Here is a 26,786-nt window from a genome sequence, read left to right on the forward strand (position 1 = left end):
TTTTGCAGCTTATACTTGCAGGGGCTCTTAGGATTGCTGACAGAGTCGAGTCAGGAAAGACGTCTGTGGTAGTACACTGCAGTGATGGTTGGGACCGCACCGCTCAGCTCACTGCCCTCGCCATGCTCATGTTGGATGGATACTACCGAACCATCCGAGGATTTGAAGTCCTTGTGGAAAAAGAATGGCTAAGCTTCGGACATCGATTTCAACTTGTGAGTAAAGAACCTTGACTTGATGTATGATGTGCATCTCACATGAGGAATGTGAAAATAATGCCCTTTTATTCATTAGATATTCATTTAAAATTAATCATTTATTCTAAAGGGGTAAACTTCTCAAGAGAACTTTTTTGTTTGTTTTGGAAAGCATTAGGATATCCTATCATGGCTCTACCATCTGGAGCCAAGGGCTATTTGTCAGGTGTTTGACCCATTCTCTTCCATAATCTCATCCAGGAAACATCAGACATCATTCCGTGATGTCCACGCATGTCTCTACCTTCAAATGACAGTTCAGATTAGCATGAATAGCTATGGAATTACAGTGCACTTCTAGCTTTTCTTGTAGAGTTAAAAAAAGATGAGAATGACTTAATTATTATTCTTAATTTAAAGTAGCTCTACAAGTAACCTTGCTCACACAGGATCAGGGTCTAAAAAAAAATCAGGCTGGGACTAAAAGAAATAACAGAGCAAAAAATAAAAATTCAACTCAGTTGGGAATAAAACAGCTTTTCTATTGTCTTTCTTAAGGATAAGATATAATGACCACATGTATGGAAAGTGTTACAGTTAGTTTTATGGAAATGACAAATTTTTGTGCCCACTATGTGTCTCAAAATTTATTTTGTTCTTGTTGATATCAAATGTAAGAGCTGGAAGGACCTCACAGTCCAGACATTCATTGTTAAATGTCTTCTAGGGTGTCCCCCAAATGATTGTTTAGTTTCTTTATTAACACCGCCAGAAATAAGCAGCCAGATCCCTTCCTGAGACTGTCCAGTCTCACTTCAGAAAGTCTACCTACTAGAAACTTCTTCCTCTTAGTGAACTAAAACTTGCTTCCTGTTTCCCTACATTCCCCTTTGGAGACAAGAAGAACAAATATGACTACTTATCCAAATAAAATAGCCCTTCAAATATCTGAAAGTAGCTGTCTGCCCCTATCATTCATAATCTTCACTTCTTCTGGCTAAATATCCATTTTATTCAGTCTTTTGTCATCCTTATCCCCTCACCATTCTAGTTGTCCTCTGGACTTTGGTCCTGGCTTTCTACAAGTGTGGTTCCCAAAACTAATCACAGTTCCTAAAATAGAGGAATGGGGTTATGATGTCCCTTTTAAAGGATACTGTGCTTTCAGACTTGCTTTTTTGTAACATCATTCTTTGGATTCATGTAGCTTTTAATTAAATAAACATTCAAGTGGTTTTTAGCTGTGTGTCTGCTAAACACTAAATTTGGAATCAGAAAACTTGGAAACAGTAACTTTGTAGGCCTTGGTTCTCAGGTATTACCCATCTATGTTAGTTGTAATCATAGAATTTAGAGAGTGAGGAGTAGGAATATTTTCCCAGGAAGGAGGACCAGGGTGAGCAAATGTCTAGATGATTGAGCATGGCAAGAGTAGAGTTGAGGGAGGGGCGGATTTAGAGAACTATGGAGAGGGACGTTGGATTGTCAGAGGCCTTGAAGCCACTGAGAGCGTGGTTCTTGGCAGCATTTTCCTAGATTAGCTGAAAGACTTGCTGCAAGACTTTCTGAAAGATGTTTGCTCAGATGCTGTCTCTAATGTTAACCTTTAGTAAATAGTTACCAGAGTATACCAACAGTGTTTATAAATAACTTGAAAGAAACAGATATTTAAAGGTAGTCTGCTCTTTTGAACTTCAACTGTTAAATAAAATTGGGTGTCTGGAGTATCAATTCAGATGGCTCACATTTTTCAGTTCTCTATAAAATGTACTTATAATGAAAAGAACTTAAAAAAAATAAAACAACTCTTACTTCAAAGAATGAAGCTTTAGTTATCCAAAGTTGCACATGTTCATATAAATTGACGAAAATCATAAACATTTCAGACTGTTTGAAGTTGCTGTGGATTCCTAAATTGCTAACTCTGGTTACCTACTCCTTTTTTTCCCTACTTGTTATCTGAAAGCAGAATTTGACAGTTAAAGGACATCTGGTCTAGGTTAACAGAGGGTGACCATGGTTAGTGTAGGGTAACGTTTCTCAAACTTTTTGATTTCAGGACCACTTTCCATTCTTAACAATTAATGATGACCCCAAAGAACTTTGTGTGGTTTGTATCTATCAATATTTATCATATTAAAAATTAAATTTTAAAATATTGATTATTAAAGAAATAATAAATCTGTTTGTCTTAGTCCATTTGGGCTACTAAAACGTAATACCACAGACTGGGTGGTTTATAAACAATAGATGTTTATTTCTCAGAGTTTTGAAGTCTGGAAGTCCAAGATCAGGGTGCCAGCATGGTCTGGTTCTAGTGAAAGCCTCTTCTGGGTTGTAGGCTGCTAACTCCTCACTGTGCCCTCACATGGTGGAAGGGGGCTAGGGAGCTCTGTGGGGTTTCTTTTGAGAAAAGCACTAATCCCATTCATGAGGATTCTACCCTCATGACCTCGGTAGCTCCCAAAGACTTCTCCTCCTAATACCATCATATTGGGCAATAGGATTTCAACATATGAATTTTGGGGGAGAGACAAACATTCAGAACATAGTACTATTATATTTTAATATAAATAACATTTTAAAGAAAAATAGCTGTATTTTCCAAAACAAACTAAATGTTTAATAAGAAGAAGGGCATTGGTCTGCATTTTTTGCAAATTTCTTTAATATCTGGCTTAATAGAAGATAGCTGAATTTCATATCTACTTCTGTCTGTATATGAGGAAAGTCTGGCCACACAAATATGTAGGTTGAGAAGCACAGAGTACTTTAATAGCTCTTTCAGGGAATTGTGGATCTTCTTCTTTGATACTATGCCAAAACTTGACAAATAGTAGTTTCTTAGAGGTTAATTGTAATGTGGAATCCAAAACTAAATCAATGAGTCTTTCATTTTTTGTTCCATTAAATTCCTTTGGTCTGTCTTGCACTTGGAATAGATCTTTTACCCATGCATGATTTTGTAAAATCATATGTTGGTTATTTGGAAAATACTGGCTTACTGAGTTAATGCAGCTCTTCCAATGTTAATGCATTTCATTATATAATATCATAAAATCACATTTGTTAATACCACCACTGATTTTATGAGAAAAATCTTTATTATCAAGCGCATTATGGCAGATAAAAGTTTTCCAAAAAATCTGATTTTCACTCAAAAGCTTGAATTTTATCATTGGCAACAAATACTGTCCATTGTTTCTTGAAGTGACACATTCACTTTGTACATTTTCAAAAACATGTCTGCAAGATATTCAAGTCTTAATAACCATGGTTCATGTATCAATTGTTCTTTCAAGTCGAAATGATGTTCCACGAACAAGTAGCATTCCCTACCATCCTAGTTAAGTTTGCAGCAGAGGCATGTTATGCGTATTTCCCATTTTGTTACACAGGATATTAAAAAAATTGTACTCAAGGGGAGAGATTTAATAAAGTTACTAATTTTTACTGCTTCATCAAGGAAGCTGGCTTCAGAGAGATTTTTTCTTCTTTTTTTCATTGAACTGCGAGTATGTGGCAAGGCAGAATACAGTAACTAGTGCAGTTCTATTCCAATGCCTTGCTTGATTCCTCCTAAGTTACCAGAAGTTTTATCCTTCATCACTTTTGCACCATTGGTGCAAATATCAGCATTGAAAAAAGCAAATAATGTCTTACTTAGTATTATTATGAAAATACTTTTTACCTCACAGGACTCCCCCCCTCCACCCGCCCCCAACCCCCAGTCTATGGACCATACTTTTAGAATCACTGTGTTAGAATACAGAGTAGGGGTCTGTTTCATTCACCTGGGGCAAAGATCATCAGAGGATGAGAAAACTGAGAAAGTGGGTGAGTACGTGCTTGGAGGGCAGATGTCAAGCATTTTTTAAAGGTTTTCAGAGGTTTGTGCTAATGTGATTCTTCTTGATGAAGACAGACTGGAGCTAAGGTGCAACAGGTCACCTTCATGCACTGGCCAAGGTGTTAAAGGAGAAGTCTTCCTGAGGCTATTGTACAAGAAACTTAATATTCAGGGGAAAATTAAATCTCCAGGACAAAAATCTGGGCCCTGAGGTCTGACTGCTTCTATCTTCCATTTGTCAGCCTTTTAGGATCTGGGTTTCATTTATTAAACAAAGTTGTCATTCCTATTACAAACATCTCATGTCAGAAAATAATCTGGCAGTTTGTACATCAAAATGTTTAAATAGAGATTTCCGCTTGGTAGGATAATCTGTGATTTCTGTTTTCTTTGCAGTGCTCTTTTAAAAAGATTTTCTGAATTTTTAAAAATATTGAACAAATATTACTTTTATTGGAAGATAAAATTATTTCCATTAAAAAAATGAAAAATTTCACAGAGCTCATATAATATTTCACTCTCTTTGCTTCAGAGACTTGGCCATGGTGATAAGAACCATGCAGATGCAGACAGATCGCCTGTTTTTCTTCAGTTTATTGACTGTGTCTGGCAAATGACAAGACAGGTAACTTATCTGGGACATCGATTCTTCCATCTCTCTTGTAAGCTGTCCAGTCAGAGTTGGGAGATTTGGTCACTGATTATCCTACATTTCATGTAAAATGGAAATTCTTGTAAGGTTTCTGGGTAATGGAACTAGTACCTATTATTACATTATGAATTAAATTAAAGGATATTATTTGGAGGTAGTACTTATCACCTAAACACCTGACAATTTGATTCCATTAGCCTTTCAATGAGTGGCATTGATAATAACTCCTGAGAGGTTTCCTCCTTTGTTTTGGACTAGTAGTGTTAAATAATAGCGGTATATTCACCCAGAAGCTCATCTATACATTGCTAAGGGAGGTAAAGAAATGAAGAAATAGGCTAATTAACTCAAGCAAAATAAAATCTTATTTTAAGTAATTTTAATGGAAAAATGTGTAGAGATGGCAATTATGGCAAAGTAGATAGGTAATAGATTTATTCGTTTTGTGCTTAGGTATGGAGAGAGAGATTATGTTTTTTAGACCTTCTGTCAACTTTCTAACAAACCAGTGTGAAATATTGTAAACAGATTTGTTCTATTGGAAAGTTACCAGAGGAGATAGAAAAAAACCTGGTTTATTGTGGGATCACTTCACTAATGAGGCAAGGGGTTAGTGTCTTAAGTGTTTAACTCTACTTAAAAAAAATCATCTCAAAACCCAAAAGTTGGATACAGCTCATTGGTGTGTCTGTTAAATATTTATCCAAGGGTTTATTAGACCTCAAACAACTGGGAGTCTGGTTTGTTTTCAGACTGCCACATGAATATAAAGTAGGGCATTGCTGGCTCTAGGATCATATTTTAGCTTCAAGAAAATACTATTTATTTCATTAAAAGAAAACGAATGGCAATCCTAAGGTGAAATACATTAATTATATATTATGAATAGTTTTTTTTCTTCCCCTATAAGCATTTCAGTTGGGGTGGATTATTTTGAAAGCTGCCGGGTTAAATGAAGTTGTAGTAGATAGGACTACAGTATGATGAGGCTGGATTTTAACATATATAGTGCAAATGTGTATATAATTGTTTTGATCTATAAATTAGGCCCTTGGTGTGTTGGGGGAGGGGAGATGCTACATACTCAGTTTAATAATATTTGTGACTTGGAGTAGGTTTGAATTTTCCCTTTGGTGTTGACTTTGTAGTAGTATATCCGCTATACAAATCCTTACCAATCCATTTTTGGGTGTTTGACCCAAAACTGTAGGACCCACTTTTGACTATTACTGTATTCAATTTTTAAATAACATTTGACTATTGGTAAAATTCAAATATGCCATATCAAAGGACTAGAAGAGCTGTTTGAAACCATGGCATCATTGATGGTTAAGTGTACTGCTTTCTAAGGGGAATGCCTTAAAGGGGGCAACATGTATGAATGTATTAGTTCTGGTATGTTTGTTAGAAAAGAAAATCAGTCACATTTAGCAGTTGTTTGCATAGAAGACTACATGACAAATACAATTCTTCCTTAGTAATTGTATTAACTTTTTATATGCTGTATATCTAAAAGCTGTTTCACTCTAATTTTGAGCTTAAGTTACTAAATAATAGAAAATTGGTTTAATCTTATGTTTCTTTGATAGAACTTAAAATACATTATAGTGTATTTTATTTTAGACATCTAGTTATGTTTTTCTGTATATTTTCTTCCTGAACATATACGTTAGTCATAATGGTTATTGTCAATCATCAGTTTTATAAATAATTGAATGTTTGTGCAGAGACTTAAATAGCATATTTGTCAAAATGGGACCAATTATGTTGCAATTAGCCAGATTCTGTCTGTCCTCCTCCCTTCATCCCTGTCCTCTCACTCCTGGGATCAGGAAGCAGTTGATGAAGGGCCCTTCAAATTTTAACATGTAAGAACAAAATATTCCTCCTCTGCTCAGGATTTTAAAAGCAATCGCAACAGTAAATGCTCTGCTATTTTAGTTTTGTTGTGAGGAAATGCCCACTGATGAAGCTGTCTTCTCATAACTGAGCTAATGGTTTTGCCAAGAAGATGAAAAACCAACCACGGGCTTAGCTGCTTTGGATTGCTATGTAATGCGTCAGGGTGCATTCATAGTTGGCTAATAAATAAGGCTGATAAGAGTGTGTAACAACACAGGAGATGATGGGGTTTATTTTGTAAACCAATGAATGAGATCTGACAGAGTTTCTTACAGTTAGTTGGCTTCTTGTTGTCATGTGCTTCATCACCTGCTTCATTCAACTTCACAGCCACAAACATTATCATTCACGGCATGGTGGCTACCCTTTATTGTTCGAGAAGAGAAATTTGCTACCTTACTTATAGCTTCCTAAAATTTAGGAAACTTCAAGGTAAAGTTGTTTTCATCCCTATCCTATGCCTTTTGCATGCAGTTCTTGCTGTTTTCCTCCACTGTTGGGTAGGGATCATTCTAAGAGGAACTTGGAACCAATATTTATTTCCCAAATCTGCAATCCAAATATTCATGGAATTCTTATTCACAATTCTATAATTGGTACAATCTTATATAGAAGCTTTTGAATAATTTTGAAATATTAGATGAATAGGATGGATTAAACTAAATCCTTTACCTTCCTGGGATCTGTAATTCGTCCTTGATAAGTTCCCCCCAAATTGTGGTATTTGTGTAATATTAAGATATCCAGTCAAGCCTTTATCCTAGGTTAAAGAGAAAGTGAATTTTCTTTTTGTTAGAAGGAGGCTGCCAAGGTACTGGATTACAAGATACTCTGGTTTGACTGGATGTTCTTAAAAAGATAAATAGGCTGGCTTTTAAATGATCTGCACATCTGCCTTAGATATTTATTTTTGTGCATTGCTGACATTTTCTAGAGACACTGTTAATATTTTTTGTGTAATTCCTAAAAACAAAACCATGTTGTTGAAAATTTAAGGAAAAATCTTGGGATGTTGTTTATAGTCATTTTTGGTAGAGAAAGATGAGAGTTGCTAGAATTGCCCAAGTCAAAATTGATCAGCCTGCAAGTTTAGGGTTAACAGGTAGAGAGGACACAGACACATCAAGGGCAGACCATTCAAACTCTTGCTACACAAGAAAAGGAGATTTTGGGAGAAAGTATCTCAGAAAAGCGGTCAGGTGATTTTTTTTTACTAGAAAACTTTTAAGTAGAAAATGCCATAATGGCTTAGAAATATATAGTTATGAATATCATTTAGCATAATTTTAAGAAGTATTACAAAGGATCTACCCATATATAAGGATGAATATGCTTGAAAAAAATGTCTTCGTAATTTTGTGTGTTTCTGATGTTCAATTTGCAGTTTCCCACAGCATTTGAATTCAATGAATATTTTCTCATTACCATTTTGGACCACCTATATAGCTGTTTGTTTGGAACATTCCTCTGTAACAGTGAACAGCAGAGAGGAAAAGAGGTAAAATATGATCCCTTACACTTCCCTCTCTACCCCTAATATGTACTTTCCCTACTAGAGTGCCTTCTGTGGTGGATTTCAACTCAACAGTTGTTCTTTTGGATGATTTCTTTGGCCATGTTTTATGTTATGTGCTGTAATTTGATTACTTCTTTCCACACATCTGAAGCTGATCTATTTTAAAGTGCCTCTGTCATAAAGCTGAAGGTGCCCTTTAGCTGTCAGGTGAGTTTATGGGTGGGAAGCAGTGTCTGTTAAAGAGAACTAAAGTATGTGGAGTCTTAGGAGCACCGGTGTACCTGTTGTTCCTTGCAGGATGGAAATCCTTCAAAGCAGGTGCAGAAAAATATAATCAGCAAAAAATACACATTTGAATGGACAGCTTAAATCACAAAATAAATTCTGCATACATATGAGCTGTTTTAGGTTTTTTTTAATTGTAAAATAATACTGTAAAACATTCAAACACTGAAAAGATATTATATGGAAAGTTAGTTTGTTATCCCACTTCCCCAGAGATATCACTGTTAAATGGTTGGTATTATTTAGAAGAAACTGTGTTAAGGATTACATTTCAAGTTTTATTTCTGTCTTCCTCAAAATACATCTATCCTATATATGAACATATTAATCATCTTGATTGGTGTCTCCCCCTGCATCAATTTTCATTCTAAAAAATGTGGTTATAAAATAGTTTATTCATGCTCTTCTATAAAGCATAGTGGCAAAGAGTTCTTGCTCTGGAGCCAGGCTGCCTGAGTTCAAATCTTGGATCTGTCACTTACTGTGTGACCTGGGGCAAGTAAATTTCTGTTTCTGTAAAACAGGGATAATAGTAGTTACTATTGTGAGGATTAAATAAAATAAACCATACAAACACTACAAAAACTGCCCTGTAGTGAGTGCTTCCTAGACTAGAAATTCCTTGAAGGCAGATATTAAATTTTTTAATATACCATTATATCTTCAGTGTCCAGCATGCAGTAAATATTTCAATGCATAGTAGGCACTCAAGAATTTATTGAATGTTAGATAATTAAGAAGAGCTAAGTTCCAAAGATGCTCTCATCCTTTTTTTGTGTGTGTGTGTGTGAGGAAGACTAGCCCTGAGCTAACATCTGTTGCCAATCCTCCTCTTTTTGTTGAGGAAGATTGGCCCTGGGCTAACATCTGTGCCCATCTTCCTCTACTTTACATGGAATGCCGCCACAGCATGGCTTGATAAGGTCCACACCCAGGATCCGAACCCGCGAACCCTGGATTGCATGAAGTGGAGTGCGTGAACTTAGCCGCTGCCACTGGGCCGGCCCCTGATGCTCGCATCTTTTGAGAGTCTTGAATAGGATTTACTGTATCCTAGGATTTACTGATTTAAAAAAAAACAAAACTTTTTTACTGAGATATAATTTATATTCCATAAAATTCAGTCTTTCAAAGTATACAATTTAGTGGGTTTACTGAGATATAATTTATATTCCATAAAATTCAGTCTTTCAAAGTATACAATTTAGTGGGTTTTAGTATATCTACAGAGTTGTACAACCGTCAACCACTATTAATTCCAGAACATTGAAAAGAAACCCCATGCCTGTTAGTAATTATTCCACATTCTCCTCTCCTCCCAGCCCCTGACAAACACTAATCTATCTCTATGGATTTGCCTTTTCTGAACATTTCATATAAATGGAATCATTCAAGATGTGGCCTTTGTGTCTGGCTTCTTTCATTTAGCATAATGTTTTCAAGGTTCAATTTGAAGCATTTATCAATACTTCAATCTTTTTTTATGGCTGAATAATATTCCATTGTATAGATTTACCACATTTTATCCATTTATCAGTTGATGGACTTTTGGCTTGTTTCTGCTTTTTGGCTATTGTGAATAATGCTGCTTTCAATATCTGTGTTCAAGTTTTTGTGTGCATGTCTTTTCAGTTCTCTTGGGTATATACCTAAGAGTGGAATTGCTGGTATGATAAATATGTTTAACTTTTTGAGGAACTGCACCGTTTTCTGATACCCTCTGATTTTAATGTAAAAGTGGGGCTGTCACTGAAGTGTCCAAGTTCTCTGCCTCTAAAGAGATTTTAATGATCACAATATATCTCTTTACAAATTTCATCTAAAGCTTATGTGATAGAGAATCTTTACCTGTTTTTCCTTCTTACAGAATCTTACTAAAAGGACTGTGTCACTGTGGTCTTACATAAATAGCCAGCTGGAAGACTTCACTAATCCTCTCTATGGGAGCTATTCCAATCATGTCCTTTATCCAGTAGCCAGCATGCGCCACCTAGAGCTCTGGGTGGGTTATTACGTAAGGTGGAATCCAAGGATGAAACCACAGGTATATGCTCGACAATATACAATGGGAGTTTTCATCCATGCAATTGTATGAATTAGGTTTGTACCCTTGAAAGCAACTAGAAAAATTATCTGTGCATATTTAAAACTTTCCCTTTTTCATGTTAATAGTTATAATTGTATAGTAGAAAAAGCACTACATGGGAGTAATCAATATACTTGGTTCTTATCCTGACTGCTTGTGTGGCCTTGGACAGATCACTTCTGTTTTGCCTTTTCTTCCCTCCTCTGTAAAATGAGGGTGTTGGACTGGATAACATCCAGAGGTCTTGTTTTAATAAGGTGGAGAAAATGGCTTTAGGAATGTTAAAAGCTTAACAAAATTCTGGTCCATTCTGAAATATGTTACGAAACATCTACTACTTAGAACTGTTTAAAAGACTAAAAATCTGCCACTAAACGATAACTATTGGCTTTTAGATTATATTGTTACTTAATTATTTGTTGTATTTGGAAAAGTACCAGTTTAAGGGTCTTCTGTGTCAATACTTGGGGGCACTAGGAAAGCCAGGGAAAGAGCCATGGTGTCAACAGAGTCCCTGAAATTAATTTTCACTGATGTGTTGGAAAGTCGGCTTGGTCCCCATAGCTGAAAAAAACTATAATGCAACATTTAGAGAAAGAACTATATACAAGAATGATTTGACTTTGGATTTGTTTAGAATTGCCCTGTTGAATAATTTTATGGTGTTTTGCTCTTGTAGGAGCCCATTCACAACAGATATAAAGAACTTCTTGCTAAAAGAGCAGAGCTTCAGAAAAAAGTAGAGGAACTACAGAGAGAGATTTCCAACCGATCAACCTCATCCTCAGAGAGAGCCAGTTCTCCTGCCCAGTGTGTCACTCCTGTCCAAACTGTTGTATGAAAGGACTGTTATTAGATGGGGGCCATCATCGCCATGAACTCCTGATTACAATGGCAGCTTTATGAGTAGAAATTCTGAATTTAGAACCCATCTATGAGAGACATTGTTGCTTTATTTATTTTAAATCTCTCTAGGATGAGTTTAGAACTGTAGCAGTGCAGGTGGTTTAAGTGAAATAACTCCATATGTAATTACATAATTATGACACTAATCTTATAAGTCACCCAAAGAATATTAAAATGCTTCAGTCCTGGATCCACAGTGGGAACGTTTCTGATTTCAAAATACAAATGACTTCAGAAATATACCTCTTGATGGAAGAGAGCTCATTGCACAGGAGGAGCATCACTGTTTTCAAACCAAACCAACGCTGAAACTCTATGGCATCACACATATTGGGCCTTGATGTCATGACAGATCAAAATCATTTGATGCTCCTTTCCTCATCATGGGTTTTTCTTTTTTGTAGTAAGTGATTTACTTTGATCACCTTTTAACACCCACATTCTTTCTTTGTATATGATAAGGTAAAGTCGTGGCGATATTATGGTGTAGTAGTAGTTGAAAATTATTGCTGTCATTATTTATGTACTTATTTAAGATGTTATTAGATAGCTGTTCCAAAATGATGCCTTACAGATGTGCTTAGGGGGAGGACGGAGAGTGGTAGCCGTCCAGGATTTCAAAGAACCCCACATCCTTCCAGATTAGTTTCCATTTGCCCAATTACTAGAAACATCATAAAACATTTTAAAAATTCATTATCTACCCTTATTTACATTTTTTTGTGTGTCTGAACATAGAGAAATTAATTGGTAAGTTTTGAGGCAATATTTTAAAAGTTTACTAGGATTGACTTTTTTCTGAAGTCTGTATAAATAGCTTATGGTGAGAAGTACTATGCTCAAATTTTACATAAAATGTTTTACTACTACTTTCCTTCACAAATTCTGTAATTCCACTGAATCATTAAGTTTACCAAAGAACTTATTGCATGTAAAAATGTATTACAATCTCAATGCCAGTAAAGGAAATCTTGCTTCACTGTTCGCCTGCTACAGTAAGAGTTCAGTGCTGGTAGAAACGTTCAACTCCCTGATGTCTCTTTTACTCTATATAAAGAGCCATATATTATGTACTGTAACAAAGGAGCTTCTTGTCCCTTGGGTCTTTAATTAAAAGAAAATTTCAACTGATTTTTAAACTTCATCCTTGTCCTAAGTTGTTTGCCTTAAGTTGCTTTTGCAGAAATGTAATTTGTAAATTTTCTAAGGAAAAGGGTGTCTCTTAGCACTCATTCCAAATTGAAATGTTCATTTTGAACCCCTTTTTCCTCTAATACTCAAATCAAGCAATACTAAAAAATGACAGTATTTTTTTCACTTAATTCACTATAATCTGAACCTTAGCCCTGCTCTTGGTCTTGTAATGAGGAACTATAATTTCTATTAGTATATCCAGTATTAGCAAAATTGGCACCAAAACGACTTCTCGTGTGAAATTTGTTATAAGAAAATTTATAATGGTATTTTAGTGGCCAGTCTGTCAGTATTAAAGCTGTTTTCTATTCCAAATATTTTACAAATCCATTCTCTCCTGTCCAGTCTATCATTTCCCTCATTTAAAGCCTTTATCATCTTGGTCTGATAGCACAGAGAAGAATGTAGATGACTGAAGAGATCAAGAATTTAAAACTTCCAGTCTTAATACCCTCACATCCACTTTAAATTCCACTCAAAGGCCACAGCAATCTAAGTGTAAATCTATCATTTCTCTTTTTAAAAATTTCCAGTGGCCTCCTTTCACCTGCAGGAATCCCCAAAGTGGAGTGCATTTAAGATAGTCCACTGGTGGCGACATTAGCATCAAGGCAGCTTGAGTCATTCCTTTTTCTCTCCCTTTTGACTTACAAATAATTGGACATTCAAATCTGAAAAGTGCCTCTACACAGCATACCAGAACACCTGAGAGATCCATCCATCTGTGCATCTGAAAGTGAGTGGACTGGACCTCAGAGGCGGCTACGGGGCCAAGGGAGTTGCAGTGGTGGCAGCAATGGCATTGGAGGCAGCAGCAGCCTCAAGCAGAGGAATTGAAAAGGGTGAGTGCGAGTCTGCCTGGCTGGATGGGTTGCAGCTGGAGGGTCCTGTTGCTCTTTAGCAACACCCATGTGATGGGGGAGGGGAAAGGAAAGGAGGGAGAAGGCAAAGAGAACTGAAAAAACACACTTCCTGCTGTCTGCCCCAGAATTCCAGCAAGAGGTCTGCCCATAGACCTCTGGGACGCCCCCATTCTAGGATCCCCCTCTGAGGCCTGAGCACACCCAAAGCTCCAAGTGCTAAGAACATACCTTCTCCCCGTGCCACCAACCTGCCCTTTTTTTTTTTTGAGGAAGATTGACCCTGCGCTAACATCTGTTGGCAACCTTCCTTTTTTTCTTTTTTCTCCCCAAAGCCCCAGTACATAGTTATATATCATAGTTGTAGAGTTGTAGCTTTTCTATGTGAGATGCAACCTCAGCATGGCTTGATGAGCGGTGAGTAGGTCTGCATCCAGCATCCGAACTGGCAAACCCCGGGCTGCTGAAGCAGAATGCACGAACTTAACTGTAGTGCCACCAGGCCAGCCCCAACTCCACCCTTTTTAATTTGTGCTCACAACTTTAGCAGCAAGTCAGCTCTGGTAAGATAAACCCAAAACTTGTGCTATAGTGCCATCTTCTGGAAAATCTAAAAAGGCTTGTAATTGCCAACCTGTTGAACTGTTACAATCAAAGTAAACAAAACCTCACTCAAATAAGAAAGAGGTTTGCTACTTCAGATGTGGCAGGAGAGGCATGTTTCATCAAACACTATGAAAGATCACCATAATATGGCATCACAAAAAGAAAATGACAATTCTCTAGCAACTGAACCCAAAGATACAGAATATTGTGATCTAACTGGTAAAGAATTCAGAATAGCTGTTATGATGAAATTCAACAAGCTTCAAGAAAACTTAGGCAATTCAATGAATTCAAGAATAAAAGTAATGAACAGAAGTACTTTACCAAATAGATTGAAATTCTAAAAAAGAACCAAACAAAAATTCTGGAGCTGAATTAACTCAATAAATGAGATGAAGAATGCATTAGAAAGCATTGGAAATAGGGCAGATCAGATGGAAGAGAGAGTAAGTGAGCTGGAGGATGGCAATTTAGAAATGATTCAGGTGGAAGAGGAGAGAGAACTAAGATTTTTTTAAAAAGTGAAGAAACCCTATGAGAATTGTCAGACTCCATTAGAAAAAAGCCAACATAAGATTAATGGGTATACCAGAAGGAGGAGAGAGGGAGAGAAAGGGAAGGGGTCAGAGAGTTTATTTAAAGAAATAATAGAATTACCTAAACCTGGGGAAGGAACTGGATATACAAGTGCACAGAGTTAATAGAATTCCTTATTAGCTCAATGCAATAAGACCTTCTCTAAGACACATTGTAATGAAACTGTCACAAGTCAATGATAAAGAATTTTAAAAGCAGCCAGGGAAAAAAGACAGTAACCTACAGAAGACCCTAATTAGACTATAAGCAGATTTCTCAGCAGAAACTCTATAGGCCAGGGGAGAGTGGACATAGTCAAAGTATTGAAAGATAAAAATTGCCAGAGAAGAATACTGTATCTGGCAAAGTTATCCTTCAGATATGAAGGAGAAATAAAGGCTTTCCCTAACAAACAAAAGCTGAGGGAGTTCACCACCACTAGAAATGATGCAAGGAGCTCTTCAAGCTGAAATGAAAAGACAAAAAAGTACACAAAACTGTGATTAAAGTGACACAGTCAGAATTAGAAAACTGTAACTCTATGTTAGAATAGTATATTAAACAATTATAGCATAAAGTTTCAAGGAAAGAGCATTAAAAATACTACAACTTAATGATATAGCATAACAAGATAAATTTATGATATCAAAAATATAAAAGAGAAGAGTCAAAGGATGGAGCCTTTATAGGCAAATGAAAATAAATTACTATCAGCATAAAATGGACTATTTTATCTGAGATGTTTTATCTAAACCTCATGGTAACCACAAAGCAAAAATCTAGAGCAGTGACATGAAACATAAAAAAAGGGGAGACTGAGTAAATCCCCATGGAAAACCACCAACTTATAAAAGTAGACAGAAACAGAAGAAGAAACAATGGAAAGAAAAAATAACCAGAAGACAAAAGATAAAATGGCAGTAGTTAAGTCCTTACATATTAATAATCACCCTAAATGTAAATGGATTAAACTCATGAATTAAAAGGCACAGAGTGGGGCCGGCCCAGTGGCTTAGCGGTTAAGTGCGCGCGCTCCACTACTGGCGGCCCAGGTTCGGATCCTGGGCACGCACCAAGGCACCGCTTCTCCGGTCATGCTGAGGCCGCGTCCCACATACAGCAACTAGAAGGATGTGCAACTATGACATACAACTATCTACTGGGGCTTTGGGGAGAAAAGGGAGGAGGATTGGTAATAGATGTTGGCTCAGAGCTGGTCGTCTTCAGCAAAAAGAGGATTAGCATGGATGTTAGCTCAGGGCTGATCTTCCTCACACACACACACAAAAAAGGCACAGAGTGGCTGGATGGATTAAAAAACAAGACCCAACTATATGCTGTTGAAAGGAGAGACATTTCAGTTCTAAAGACACCCACAGGCTCAAAGTGAAGGGACAGAAGATGATATTCCAAGCAAGTAGAAACCTAAAGAAAGTGGGTGTTGCCATACTTAGACAAAAAAAGACTTCAAGCCAAAAATGGTAACAAGAGACAAAGAAGGTCATTATATAATTATATAGTGGTCAATACATGAAGAAGATATAACAATTGTAAATATATATGCTCACAACACCCAAGCACTGAAATATATTAAACAAATACCAACAGATCTTGAGACAGACAGACTATATAATAATTGTAGGGGACTTGAATACCCCACTGTCACCAATGGATAGATTGTCTAGACAGAAAATCAACAAGAAAACATTGGAATTGAACCATACTTTAGAAAAAATGGACTTAACAGACATATACAGAACATTCCATCCAACAGCAGCAGAATACACATTCTTCTCAAGTGCACATGGAACATTCTCCAGTAGGACACAGAACGATCTTAGCAAATTTAAGAAGACTGAAATCATACCAACTATCTTTTCTGACCCCAATGGTATGAAGCTAGAAATCAACAAGAGGAAAATGAGAAAATCTACAAATATAGTCATGCGTAACAGGGACATGTTCTGAGAAAGGCATCGTTAGGTGATGTTGTCATTGTGCAAACCTCATAGAGTGTACTTACACAAACCTAGATGGTATAGTCCACTACACACCTAGGCTATATGGTACTAAGCTTATGGGACCACCATCGTATATGCGGTCTGTTGTTGACTGAAACATCGTTTTGCAGTGCATGACTATGTGGAAACTACACAGCACACTCCTAAACAACCAATCAGTTAAAGAAGAAATCAAAAGGGAAATAAACAGTATCTTGAAATAAATGAAAATAGAAGTACAACATATCAAATCTTGTGGGATGCAGCAAAAGCAGTTCTGAAAGTTTATAGCAATAAACACATATATTAAGAAATCAGATCTCAAATACACAACCTAATTTTATATCTCAAGGAACTAGAAAAAGAACAAGTTAAGCCTAAAGTTAGCAGAAGAAATGAAATAAAGATCAGAGTGGAAATAAATGAAATACAGACCAGAAAAACAATAGAAAGCATCAATAAACCTAAGAGCTGGCTCTTCAAAAAGAGAAACAAAATTGACAGACCTTTACCCAGACTAAGAAAAAAAAGAGAAAAGACGCAAATAAAATTAGAAACCAAAGAGGAGACATTAAAACTGATACCACAGAAATACACAGGATCATAAGAGACTGTTATAAACAATTATATGCCAACAAATTACACAACCTAGAAGAAATGGATATGTTTCTAGAAACACACAACCTATCAAGACTGAACCAGGAAGAAATAAAAAATCTGAACAGACCAATAATAAGTAAAGAGATTGAATCAGTAGTCAAAAACTTCCAACACAGAAAACTCCAGCACCAGATGGCTTCACTGGTGAAGTCTACCAAACATTTAAAACAGAATTAACACCAATCCCCCTCAAACTGTTCCAAAATATCGAGAAGAAGGGAACACTTCCAAACTCATTCTATGAGGCCAGCATTACTTTTATACCAAAACCAGATAACAATACTACAAGAGAACTATAGACTAATATCCCTGATGAATATAGATGCAAAAATTCTCAACAAAATGTTAGCAAACCAAATTCAAGAACACATTAAAAGGATTATAAACCATGACTGAGTGGGGTTTATCCTTGGGATGCAAGGATGGTTCAAAATCGTAAATCAATAAATGTAATACATCATACCAATAAAACAAAAGAAAAATAATATGATCATTTTAATAGATACAGAAAAAGCATTTGACAAAATACAACATCCTTTCATGATAAAAACCCTTAACAGATTGGGTGTAGAAGGAACATATGTCAACATAATAAAGGCCATATATGACAAACCCATAGCTAACACTATACTCAATGGAGAAAAATTGAAAGCTTTTCCTCTAAGATCAGGAACAAGACAAGGAAGCCCACTCCCACCATTCCTATTCACTACAGTACTGGAATTCTTAGCTAGAGCAATTAGGTAAAACAAAGAAATAAAATGTATCCAGATAAGAAAGGAAGAAGTAAAACTGTTGCTACTTGCTGCTAATAGGATTTTATTTAGAGAAAATCCCAGAGTCATCAGAAAAACTTTTGGAACTAATCAGTAATTTAAGTAAAGTTATGGGATACAAAATAAACATACAGATATCAGTTGCATTCCTTTACACTAATGATGAGACATCTGAAAAAGAAATGAAGAAAACTATCCCATTCATAATAGCATCAAAAACAATAAAATACTAAGGAATAAATTTAACCAAGGAAGTGAAAGATTTATACAATGAAAACTACAAGATTTTGCTGAAAGAAATGGAAGACAAATGAAAAAGACATCTCATGTTCATGGACTGGAAGAATTAATATTATTAAAATGTCCACACTACCTAAAGGCATCTACAGATTCAACATAAACCCCATAAAAATACCAAAAGGCACTCTTCACAGAAATAGAAGAAACAATTGAAAAATTTGTGAGGAACCACAAAAGATCCCAAATAGCCAAAGCAATCCTGAGAAAAAAAAACAAAGCTGGAAGTGTCATGCTTCCTGATTTCAAACTATACTACAAAGCCATAGTGATATAAACAGTATGGTACTGGCACAAAAACACACACACAGACCAATGGAACAGAATGGAGAGCCCATAATTAAATCCTGGCATATATGGTCAACTAACATTTGACAAGGGAGCGAAGAATACCCAGCAGGGAAAGTACACTCTCTTCAACAAATGGTGCTGGGAAAACTGGAGAAACACATGCAGAACAATGAAATTGGACCTCTATCTCACACCACTCACAAAAATGAACTCAAAATGGATCAAAGACTTAAACATAAGACCTGAAACCGTAAAGCTCCTATAAGCAAAGGTAGGGAAGAAGCTCCTCGATATTGGTCTTGGCAATGACTTTTTTGGACAGGACGCCAAAAGCACAAAAAACAAAAGCCAAAATCAATAAATGGGATTACATCAAACTCAAAAGCTTCTGCACAGCAAAAGAAACAATGAACAAAATGAAAAGACAAACCTACACGTAATGGGGGAAAATTTTTGCAAACCATATATTGGATAAGGCGTTAATATCTGACAATATAAAGAACTCATACAACTTAGTAACAAAAATTCATACAACTTAGTAACAAAAAAACTAACAATCCAATTAAAAAAATGGATAGAATTAAATAGACAGTTTTCCAAAAAGGACATCAAAATGGCCAACATGAAAAGATGCTCAACATCACTAATCACCAGGGAAATGCAAATGGAAACCACAATGACATATCACCTCCCACCTGTCAGGATGGCTATCATCAAGAGACAACATAGGAGCTGGTGAGGATGTGGTGAAAAGGGAACCCTTATACTGTTGGTGAGAATGTAAATTGGTCCAACCACTATGGAAATAATATAGAGGTTCCTCAAAAAATTAAAAATAGATCTACCATATGATCCAGCAATTCTTCTCTTGAGTATATACCCAAAGGAAATGGAAACAGGATTTCAAAGAGATATATGTATGCACTCCCATGTTTATTCCAGCATTATTCACAATAGTCAAGATATAGAAACAACCTAAATGCCCATCAACAGATGAATGGATAAAAAAGACGTGGTACACACAGAATGGAATATTATTCAGCCATGAGAAAGGATACCCTGCCATCTGTGACAAAAAGGATCTGATATAAGGGAATGACAAATACTGCACGCTATCACTTATATGTGAAATTCATGAAAAACAGAGTAAAATGGTGGTTACGAGGGGAAGAGGGATAGGGAGATAAGATTGATGTTGTTTAAGGGTACAAACTTGGAGTGAAGTAGCCAATAAGCCATAGAGATCTAATGCACAGTATAGTGAATACAGACAATACTGCACTATAATTAGAGATGTTTCTAACAAAGCTACTTGCTAGCTGCATTCAGTACAGTGTTATTTGAGTGAATGGAAGTGATACCCATTCTGTAATCCATGTAAAGAAGTGTTAAAAAACACTTGTTATAAACATGTTTCTAAGAAAGCTAAAAAAAAAAAAAAAAGGCTAATCCATTGGTGTGTGTGTGGAAGCAGGCAGAGTATTAGCACTTTTTATATATTTATCTACACAAACAAAACTTAAGAATTGACAATTGTGTTTTATAACTTTACATGTATCTATGAATATTGGTTATGCGGGTGTACTTTTCCCTTTATGATTAGGGATATAAAATTTAGAGACCTTTGTGGTTAAGTTGAAGCTCCTCAGCCTCCTGTGACTTGTCTGCTTACCCTTCGTTCTCATTTGCGTACTTCAATTTTTATGTACCAGCACTACACAGCTAGTCACAATTCTCCACGTATACTGCAGAGTCTTGCTTTCATTCATTTTTATCTTGACCTCAACTGTTCTCTAGAGTTAGGCATTCTTTCCTCCTCCAGGAAGTTATCCCTGCTTCATCACTCCCTTCTCTGTCCCTTCTCTGTCGTGCCCCACCTTCCTCTGTGCCCCCAGAGCACTATGCACATACTATCACCACTGCATTCACCACACTGTATTGAAATGAGTAATTCAGATGTCTGCCACCTACCTGTAAGCATACTTTTCTTTACTCAGCTTGGTATCCATATTGGCATCTTACACACAGAAAATACTTCTATTTGAAATGCATTGCAATAAAGCTCTCCTACAACAGAAGTGGATGGATGACAACATAATTCTCTGCTGTAAACTCTCAGATAAGGAAACTATAGCAGTATATTCCTATTTTCAGTTCTCACCTGAGGGTATCAAGACCTGGCATGGATATTTCAGTTTGTCTCCTAACTGAGGGACTTGATGGGTTTTACCACCATTAAACCACTCTTCTCCTAATTAGGACTTTGAGCAACTACAATGCAAATGAGGGTTACACAATTTAATGACCTGAAATCAGAGATAAACAAAAATTTAATAGTTGAAATGGTTGTTGACACAAGAAATACTTACCAAGTCAACAGAGCAGTGATTCCTTGGGTCTGTGTGTTGATGAAGATATAAACCTGCTCATCAGAAAACTGCATATGCAAGCAAAAGTTTACATACAATTTCAGGAGATTTACAAATACCTCCAAATCTAAGGACCCTAAATTAAGAACTCTGGAAAACTAACTCAATAAAAGGCCTGGCAGGCTTAGTGTCCAGAGAGCCACTACAATTCCTGCTGGTTATCTTGATAAAATCCCAGAACTCCACTTCAATCCTGGGGAGGCATAAAAAGGAATCTCATTATACGTGGTTAACTTGTTCATTAGTATTCTTAGAGTATCTTATACCATGAGATAATTCAATCTTGTTGTGCTTAGTTTCTATGTAAACATGAGAAAGGCAAGTAAATTATGTACTAAATACCACATATTCTTATTGTTTCTCATAAATGTTAAATAGAAATGCATTTTTTTTCCAGAGATTACAACAATAAAGCCTTTATTAACAGGCTGTTAAGGAAAATTTCAGTGTTTCCTTAAAAAAGCTGCTTTATTGACTTCAGTGACAAATTTAAGAAAAGTTAACATGTCTTGATATATTCAAAATTATGACTTACATTAACATAATGACAGTTGCACGTGTACAGTTAATATCGCACTCATACTGTACAACAATAAAAGTAATTATCCAAGGGGTTCTTCTAAGTTTTAAGATTAAAAACCATAATGCCTTGAACTGAATAGCATGATTACAAACAGGTATTACTTAAAAACAGCAAATGTATATGCTTTATAAACACCTCCCCTTCTTCATTCCAAACTTCTTTACTTCATTAACAATTTGTTTATACTTTTAAAAATGCTTTTATAATTTTTATGGTTAATTGACTTAAAATGAATGCTTAGGTTTTTAAAAAATTTTTAACAGTGGATTAAAAATCAATACAAATGTATTTAATACTGATCAATGTTTGAAATGTCAAAAAGCAAAACAAAACAATCCTCTTAAATATGTATAAATATTTAAATATAGAAAACCTCCATTATTTAATAGTTGAAACAAAGTATATTTAATGGCTGTATTGGAAAGGAGAAAAGGGTGATTTATGCAAGGAAAAGATTTAAAAATGAGACTTTTCAAGCAAACACTGCCTATGGGATAGCCTCATATTTTGATAATTTAAACCTAATTTTACTTATATAAAGAACTATTTTTAAAAAAACACACCAAGTAAAAAATTGGTAATTTGTTTACAAAGTGCAACATTTCTGTACAGCAAATTCATCTCAAACAAAGAAACAGAGCATTTGTGGCTTCTTAGCCTTTAAAACTCCCCTGGATTCCATTTAAATGGTTTACCATTTAGTTGTGATGCCTAATACAAGAAGCTTGGTTGAGCCCCTTAATACCTCCTATTAATTAATTCCAACATAAGAGAATATGAGACCTGGAAAGTAAGCTGTCAACATCTGATTGATGAGGTACAGATTATCTGAATAAAATTTATGACCTGGTATCAGTTAGTAATCCCAACACAAATTATTGCTTTGTAATGAACTCTGTATGGTTTGCATGTCCTTCAATAATTGAAGATTTTTTCTGCTTTTATCTCCAGGTCTTGGTTTGGCAAAGTCCTTCTTATTTGTGGTCCCTGTGTTTCCCGAAGAACGGCTGCTGCTATTTCCTTCTTCATCAAGAGTCTTTTTGGTGGTTCTTAATTCCCTCTTCTGCTTTTCTATCTTCTGTTTCTCCAGCTATACCAAATAACCAAGGCAGGGAAAAAAGGAGAATTTAATGAAAACATTCTCTTCTGACAACCAGTACTTCTAACTGTCATACTAACTAAAATGCAAATGATATATTCTGGGTTTACTTTTTTAAAGTCTTCATAAATCTGGTGTACTAGTGATTAAAATATGTAGTGACATACAAATAAGTATACAAGAGTAAACACACCAATTCTGGTGCTGTTTCAGAATAAGGCAGTGTTGCCAAATTGCAGAATAGGGTGAGTGAGAAGCAATGGGGTTTGGGAGAAGGTCTCATGTAGGAGGCAAAAAATCTGACACAGAAAATGAAAGATAGGAAGGATTTTAATAGATGAAGGAGAGGAGAAAGGCATTCTAGAAACTACTTCTGAGCAGGCAAAGCAGGTTACAGATGGATGAAGAGATGTAGTGATAAGGTATTAATACTATGAAAAGGATTTTTTTTTTTGGTGAGGAACATCAGCCCTGAGCTAACATCCGTTGCCAATCCTCCTCTCTCTGCTGAGGAAGATTGGCCCTGGGCTAACATCCATGCCCATCTTCCTCCACTTTATGTGGGACGCCACCACAGCATGGGTTGACAAGCGGTGCATCGGTACGCGCCCAGGATCCGAACCTGTGAACCCCAGGCCGCCAAAGCGGAGTGCGCGAACTTAACCACTATGCCACCAGGCCGACCCCTGAAAAGGATTTTTAATTTTATTGTTTGTTATTAGAATAGTGACATAATTAGAACATTCTAACATTATCTATTAGAATAAACAGATATTATTCACTATTAGAATAAAAAATAATTAGAATAATTTATTTTAAAATAGGGGAGCTTTATTTTTACTTTAGCTGCTGGCTAAAATAAATTGGTGCTGGCACATTAGTGTTCCATTAGAGAGAATAAACTTAAGTGTAATGTACAAGAAATAAATTAGATCATTAGTCCTACAGGAATCATTGGCTTGTATTTCTTCTTTTTTAAACATGAACTTTAGAAAAAGCAGTTAAAAGCCCAGGTTTTGGAACTGAAAAGACCCAAGTTTGCAACTTAGCTCTGCCATTTACCATTAAGCTAGTATGTCTTTGGGCAAGTTATTTAATTTCACTTGAGGATATGCCCACCTCCCACGAAACTTAGTTCCAGTTTCCTCATCTATAAAATATAGTGACTTCATAAGCCTTCCTTGAAAATTAAATGAGATAATATATTCAAAGCATTAAGTGCCTATCAGTAGCAACAATTAACAACTGTCAGCCAAACCTGTCCTGCTCCCAGTCTTTGCTTCAGTCCGTGGTACCACTAAGCCCTCTCTCCACATGATATCCAGCAACAAGTAGCCCTGATACTTCTATTTCCAAAGCTCAAATTGGTCTACATCTCCTCAGCTACAATCACTGATGACCTGTGATAGAGATAAGCTTAAGTGGCCTGGCTGGTCACTCAGCCTCTCTGCCCTGTCACCATGCCCTTCCCAGCAGTCACAGTAATCTCTTAAATATACAAATCATTACATTTCTCTCCAGATGAAAACCTTGGAGGGTGAGTTCCCACTGCACTTAGTAGATATTACATAAATGATTGTCTAAGTGCCCATCAAGGGATGAAGGGATAAAGAAGACGTGGTATATATACACAATGGAATACTACTCAGCCATAAGAAACGATGAAATCCAGCCATTTGTAACAACATGGATAGACACTGAGGGTATTATGCTAAGCGAAATAAGTCAGAGTGAGAAGGTCAAATACCATGTGATCTCACTCATAAGTAGAAGATACAAACAACAACACACACACACATAGAGACAGAGATTGAATTGGTGGTTACCAGAGGGGAAGGGGGCGAAAGGGATGATTAGGCACATATGTGTGGTGATGGATTGTAATTAGTCTTTAGATGGTGAACATGATGAATCTATGCAGAAATAAAAGTATAATGATGTACACCTGAAATTTATATAATGTTATAAACCAATTTACTGCAATAAAAAATAAATAGTTGTTTTATTAATTTAATATAATTAGTAATATAAATATAACTAAAGATTTTTTCACATTTTTGTATCTGACTTATTCTTTTAGAAACTAATTTTAAAAGACTTGGGTAAACTGAGAACCATTTAAATTCATCATGGAAGTTAAAGTTTGTTCATATAAAAATAAGACTATTAAATATATTCAGTATCTGAAAGATGTATCTCAGATGAACAAAATCTACTCTAAGAGACTATAAGATAGTGTCTTCTTTCCTAGCCCACTTAACTCCAATTCTTAATAATTAAGGAACTGAATTAATAAGTGTCTACAGTAAAGAAATATTTCCTGTAGCTCCATATCTATGATACACTTACAATATCATTAATTATGAAGAAAAGGGTTTTCTGTTGTTTTTTTTCTTGTTTTTTAATGATTAGAAACAAGTAAAGGAAACTTGAGTTACCTGGGCTTGATATTTTCGAACTTTAGTTATTTGATTGGCTTTTGCCTCCATTCTTCCCACTAATGCCTCCAGTTCGCACTCTAAGTTGTCTTTCAGTTCAACGGTTGGTGATTCTTGGATGAGCTTCGCAAGCTGCTGGTGATCACTATATACAAAGCAAAAGCAGGGCTTGGTTAAGGTGCCTATGTCTCATGGTTAGGGGCCACTGCTCTGTGCATTAAAAGATGACTCAACTTTTTCAATAGCGCAACAAATTTCCAAATTATCAGTGACAGTTTAAAAGTTCAAGAAAGGCACTGGAGGCAATGCAAAAAGGGTTCTTAATTTCAAAGAGCTAATTATTTATATTTCTACCTTCCCCACAAGAGTATTTTACACATGTAGAAAGTCTAGAGAAGGATCTTGTTCTTCACTCACACCCTAACTTCTCAGTTAAGTTTAGCTAAACTCAATGTATATCAAGCTCCCGAACAGGGAAATAAAACTTAAGTGTAAACCCTGGTCTTCGAAACATTTAACAGTATTACAAAGGGAGAGATTTTACCCAGAACTGTTGTATTTGTTAAAGTCCTAGTAACTTGCTCAGTGGTTGATGCAAGGATTGTGCTCAACAAATGTTTGTTGAGCAAATAAAGATAGGATTAATCAAGTCACCAAGAAGTTAAAGAGGTTTTAGAACTAATTGTAATTAAAAAAACAAAAAGTAAAACTCACAAGCTCATCTGCCCAAATTCATCTTGTAAAGTCTGTAAGACTTCTGACAACTCTTCATTAATGCTGCTAGAGGAGGGAGGCGTTACCGACAACTTCTTACTTTTACCACTTCGTGAAGATATTTGCTTTGCCAAAGGAACACTGTTGACTACGCGATCATTGCACAAGGCTTTACTGTGTTGCTTCATTAGATGCAAGACATGCTGAACATTGGCTACCACAGCATGGCTAGGACTGGTGGACTAAAGAAAAATGAAGAGAAGTAATTGAAGCCTCATTCTCTAAATCTGTTTTTACCCCCTAAGGTTGGAAGAAGACTCCCCCCAGAAAGCCTCTGATACAAATCTCCTAGTCTAGAGTAAATCAATTACCAAGTCCTATTGATGTAACCTTTGAAATATCCCCAATCCACCTCTTACTCTCCACCCAACTGTCATTCATTTGGTTTATGCACCCATCTCTATTAGTATAGGAAAAACATCCCAACTGGTCTCCCTGCTCCTAGTCTCTTCAGTCTCTAACTCCACACTGCTATCAGTTATCCTCCTAAAATAGTATTGTGATCGTGTTGTTCTTCTATTTGAAATCCTCTGATGTTAAGTCTACTGATGCTAACGTCCAAACTCCTCAGCATAGAAAATAAGGCCCTACATCACTGAGCTGCAACTTATACTCCCTGGCCTCATGTCCCACCATCTCCTTATTTCTCTCCATTATTTGAATAAAACCTATTTGCACATGCCATTTCTTTTCAGTGGCAACTTTTATATTATTCTTTAAAACCCAGTTCAAATATATAATTTTTAAAGACTTCTTTAAAACCTTCAGGTAATTAATTGGTCCATTCTCAGATCACCTATAGCATTTAT

The 26,786-nt window shown here is 36.0% G+C and overlaps 2 protein-coding genes across 7 annotated transcripts in view; one reads left to right on the forward strand and one right to left on the reverse strand.

The window, feature by feature from the left end:
- The window catches only part of MTMR2 (myotubularin related protein 2), a 106,176-nt gene extending 93,638 nt beyond the window's left edge, over positions 1-12,538 (forward strand). For all 5 annotated transcript variants that reach the window (XM_058545370.1, XM_058545372.1, XM_058545368.1 and 2 more), the window contains 5 exons: positions 9-215; positions 4,580-4,672; positions 7,986-8,099; positions 10,270-10,446; positions 11,168-12,538. In XM_058545370.1, coding sequence (XP_058401353.1) covers positions 9-215; positions 4,580-4,672; positions 7,986-8,099; positions 10,270-10,446; positions 11,168-11,329 — 753 coding nt within the window. In that variant the 3' untranslated portion in view covers positions 11,330-12,538. The remainder of the gene's footprint in view (positions 1-8; positions 216-4,579; positions 4,673-7,985; positions 8,100-10,269; positions 10,447-11,167) is intronic.
- An 8,945-nt stretch (positions 12,539-21,483) lies between these two features.
- The window catches only part of CEP57 (centrosomal protein 57), a 38,494-nt gene continuing 33,191 nt past the window's right edge, over positions 21,484-26,786 (reverse strand). For both annotated transcript variants that reach the window (XM_058545374.1, XM_058545375.1), the window contains 3 exons: positions 25,918-26,159; positions 25,204-25,348; positions 21,484-22,756 (listed from right to left, as the gene is read on the reverse strand). In XM_058545374.1, the coding sequence (XP_058401357.1) occupies positions 22,523-22,756; positions 25,204-25,348; positions 25,918-26,159 (621 nt within the window). In that variant the 3' untranslated portion in view covers positions 21,484-22,522. The remainder of the gene's footprint in view (positions 22,757-25,203; positions 25,349-25,917; positions 26,160-26,786) is intronic.

The sequence above is a fragment of the Diceros bicornis genome, chromosome 7, assembly GCF_020826845.1.
Source record: "Diceros bicornis minor isolate mBicDic1 chromosome 7, mDicBic1.mat.cur, whole genome shotgun sequence".
NCBI lineage: Eukaryota > Metazoa > Chordata > Mammalia > Perissodactyla > Rhinocerotidae > Diceros > Diceros bicornis.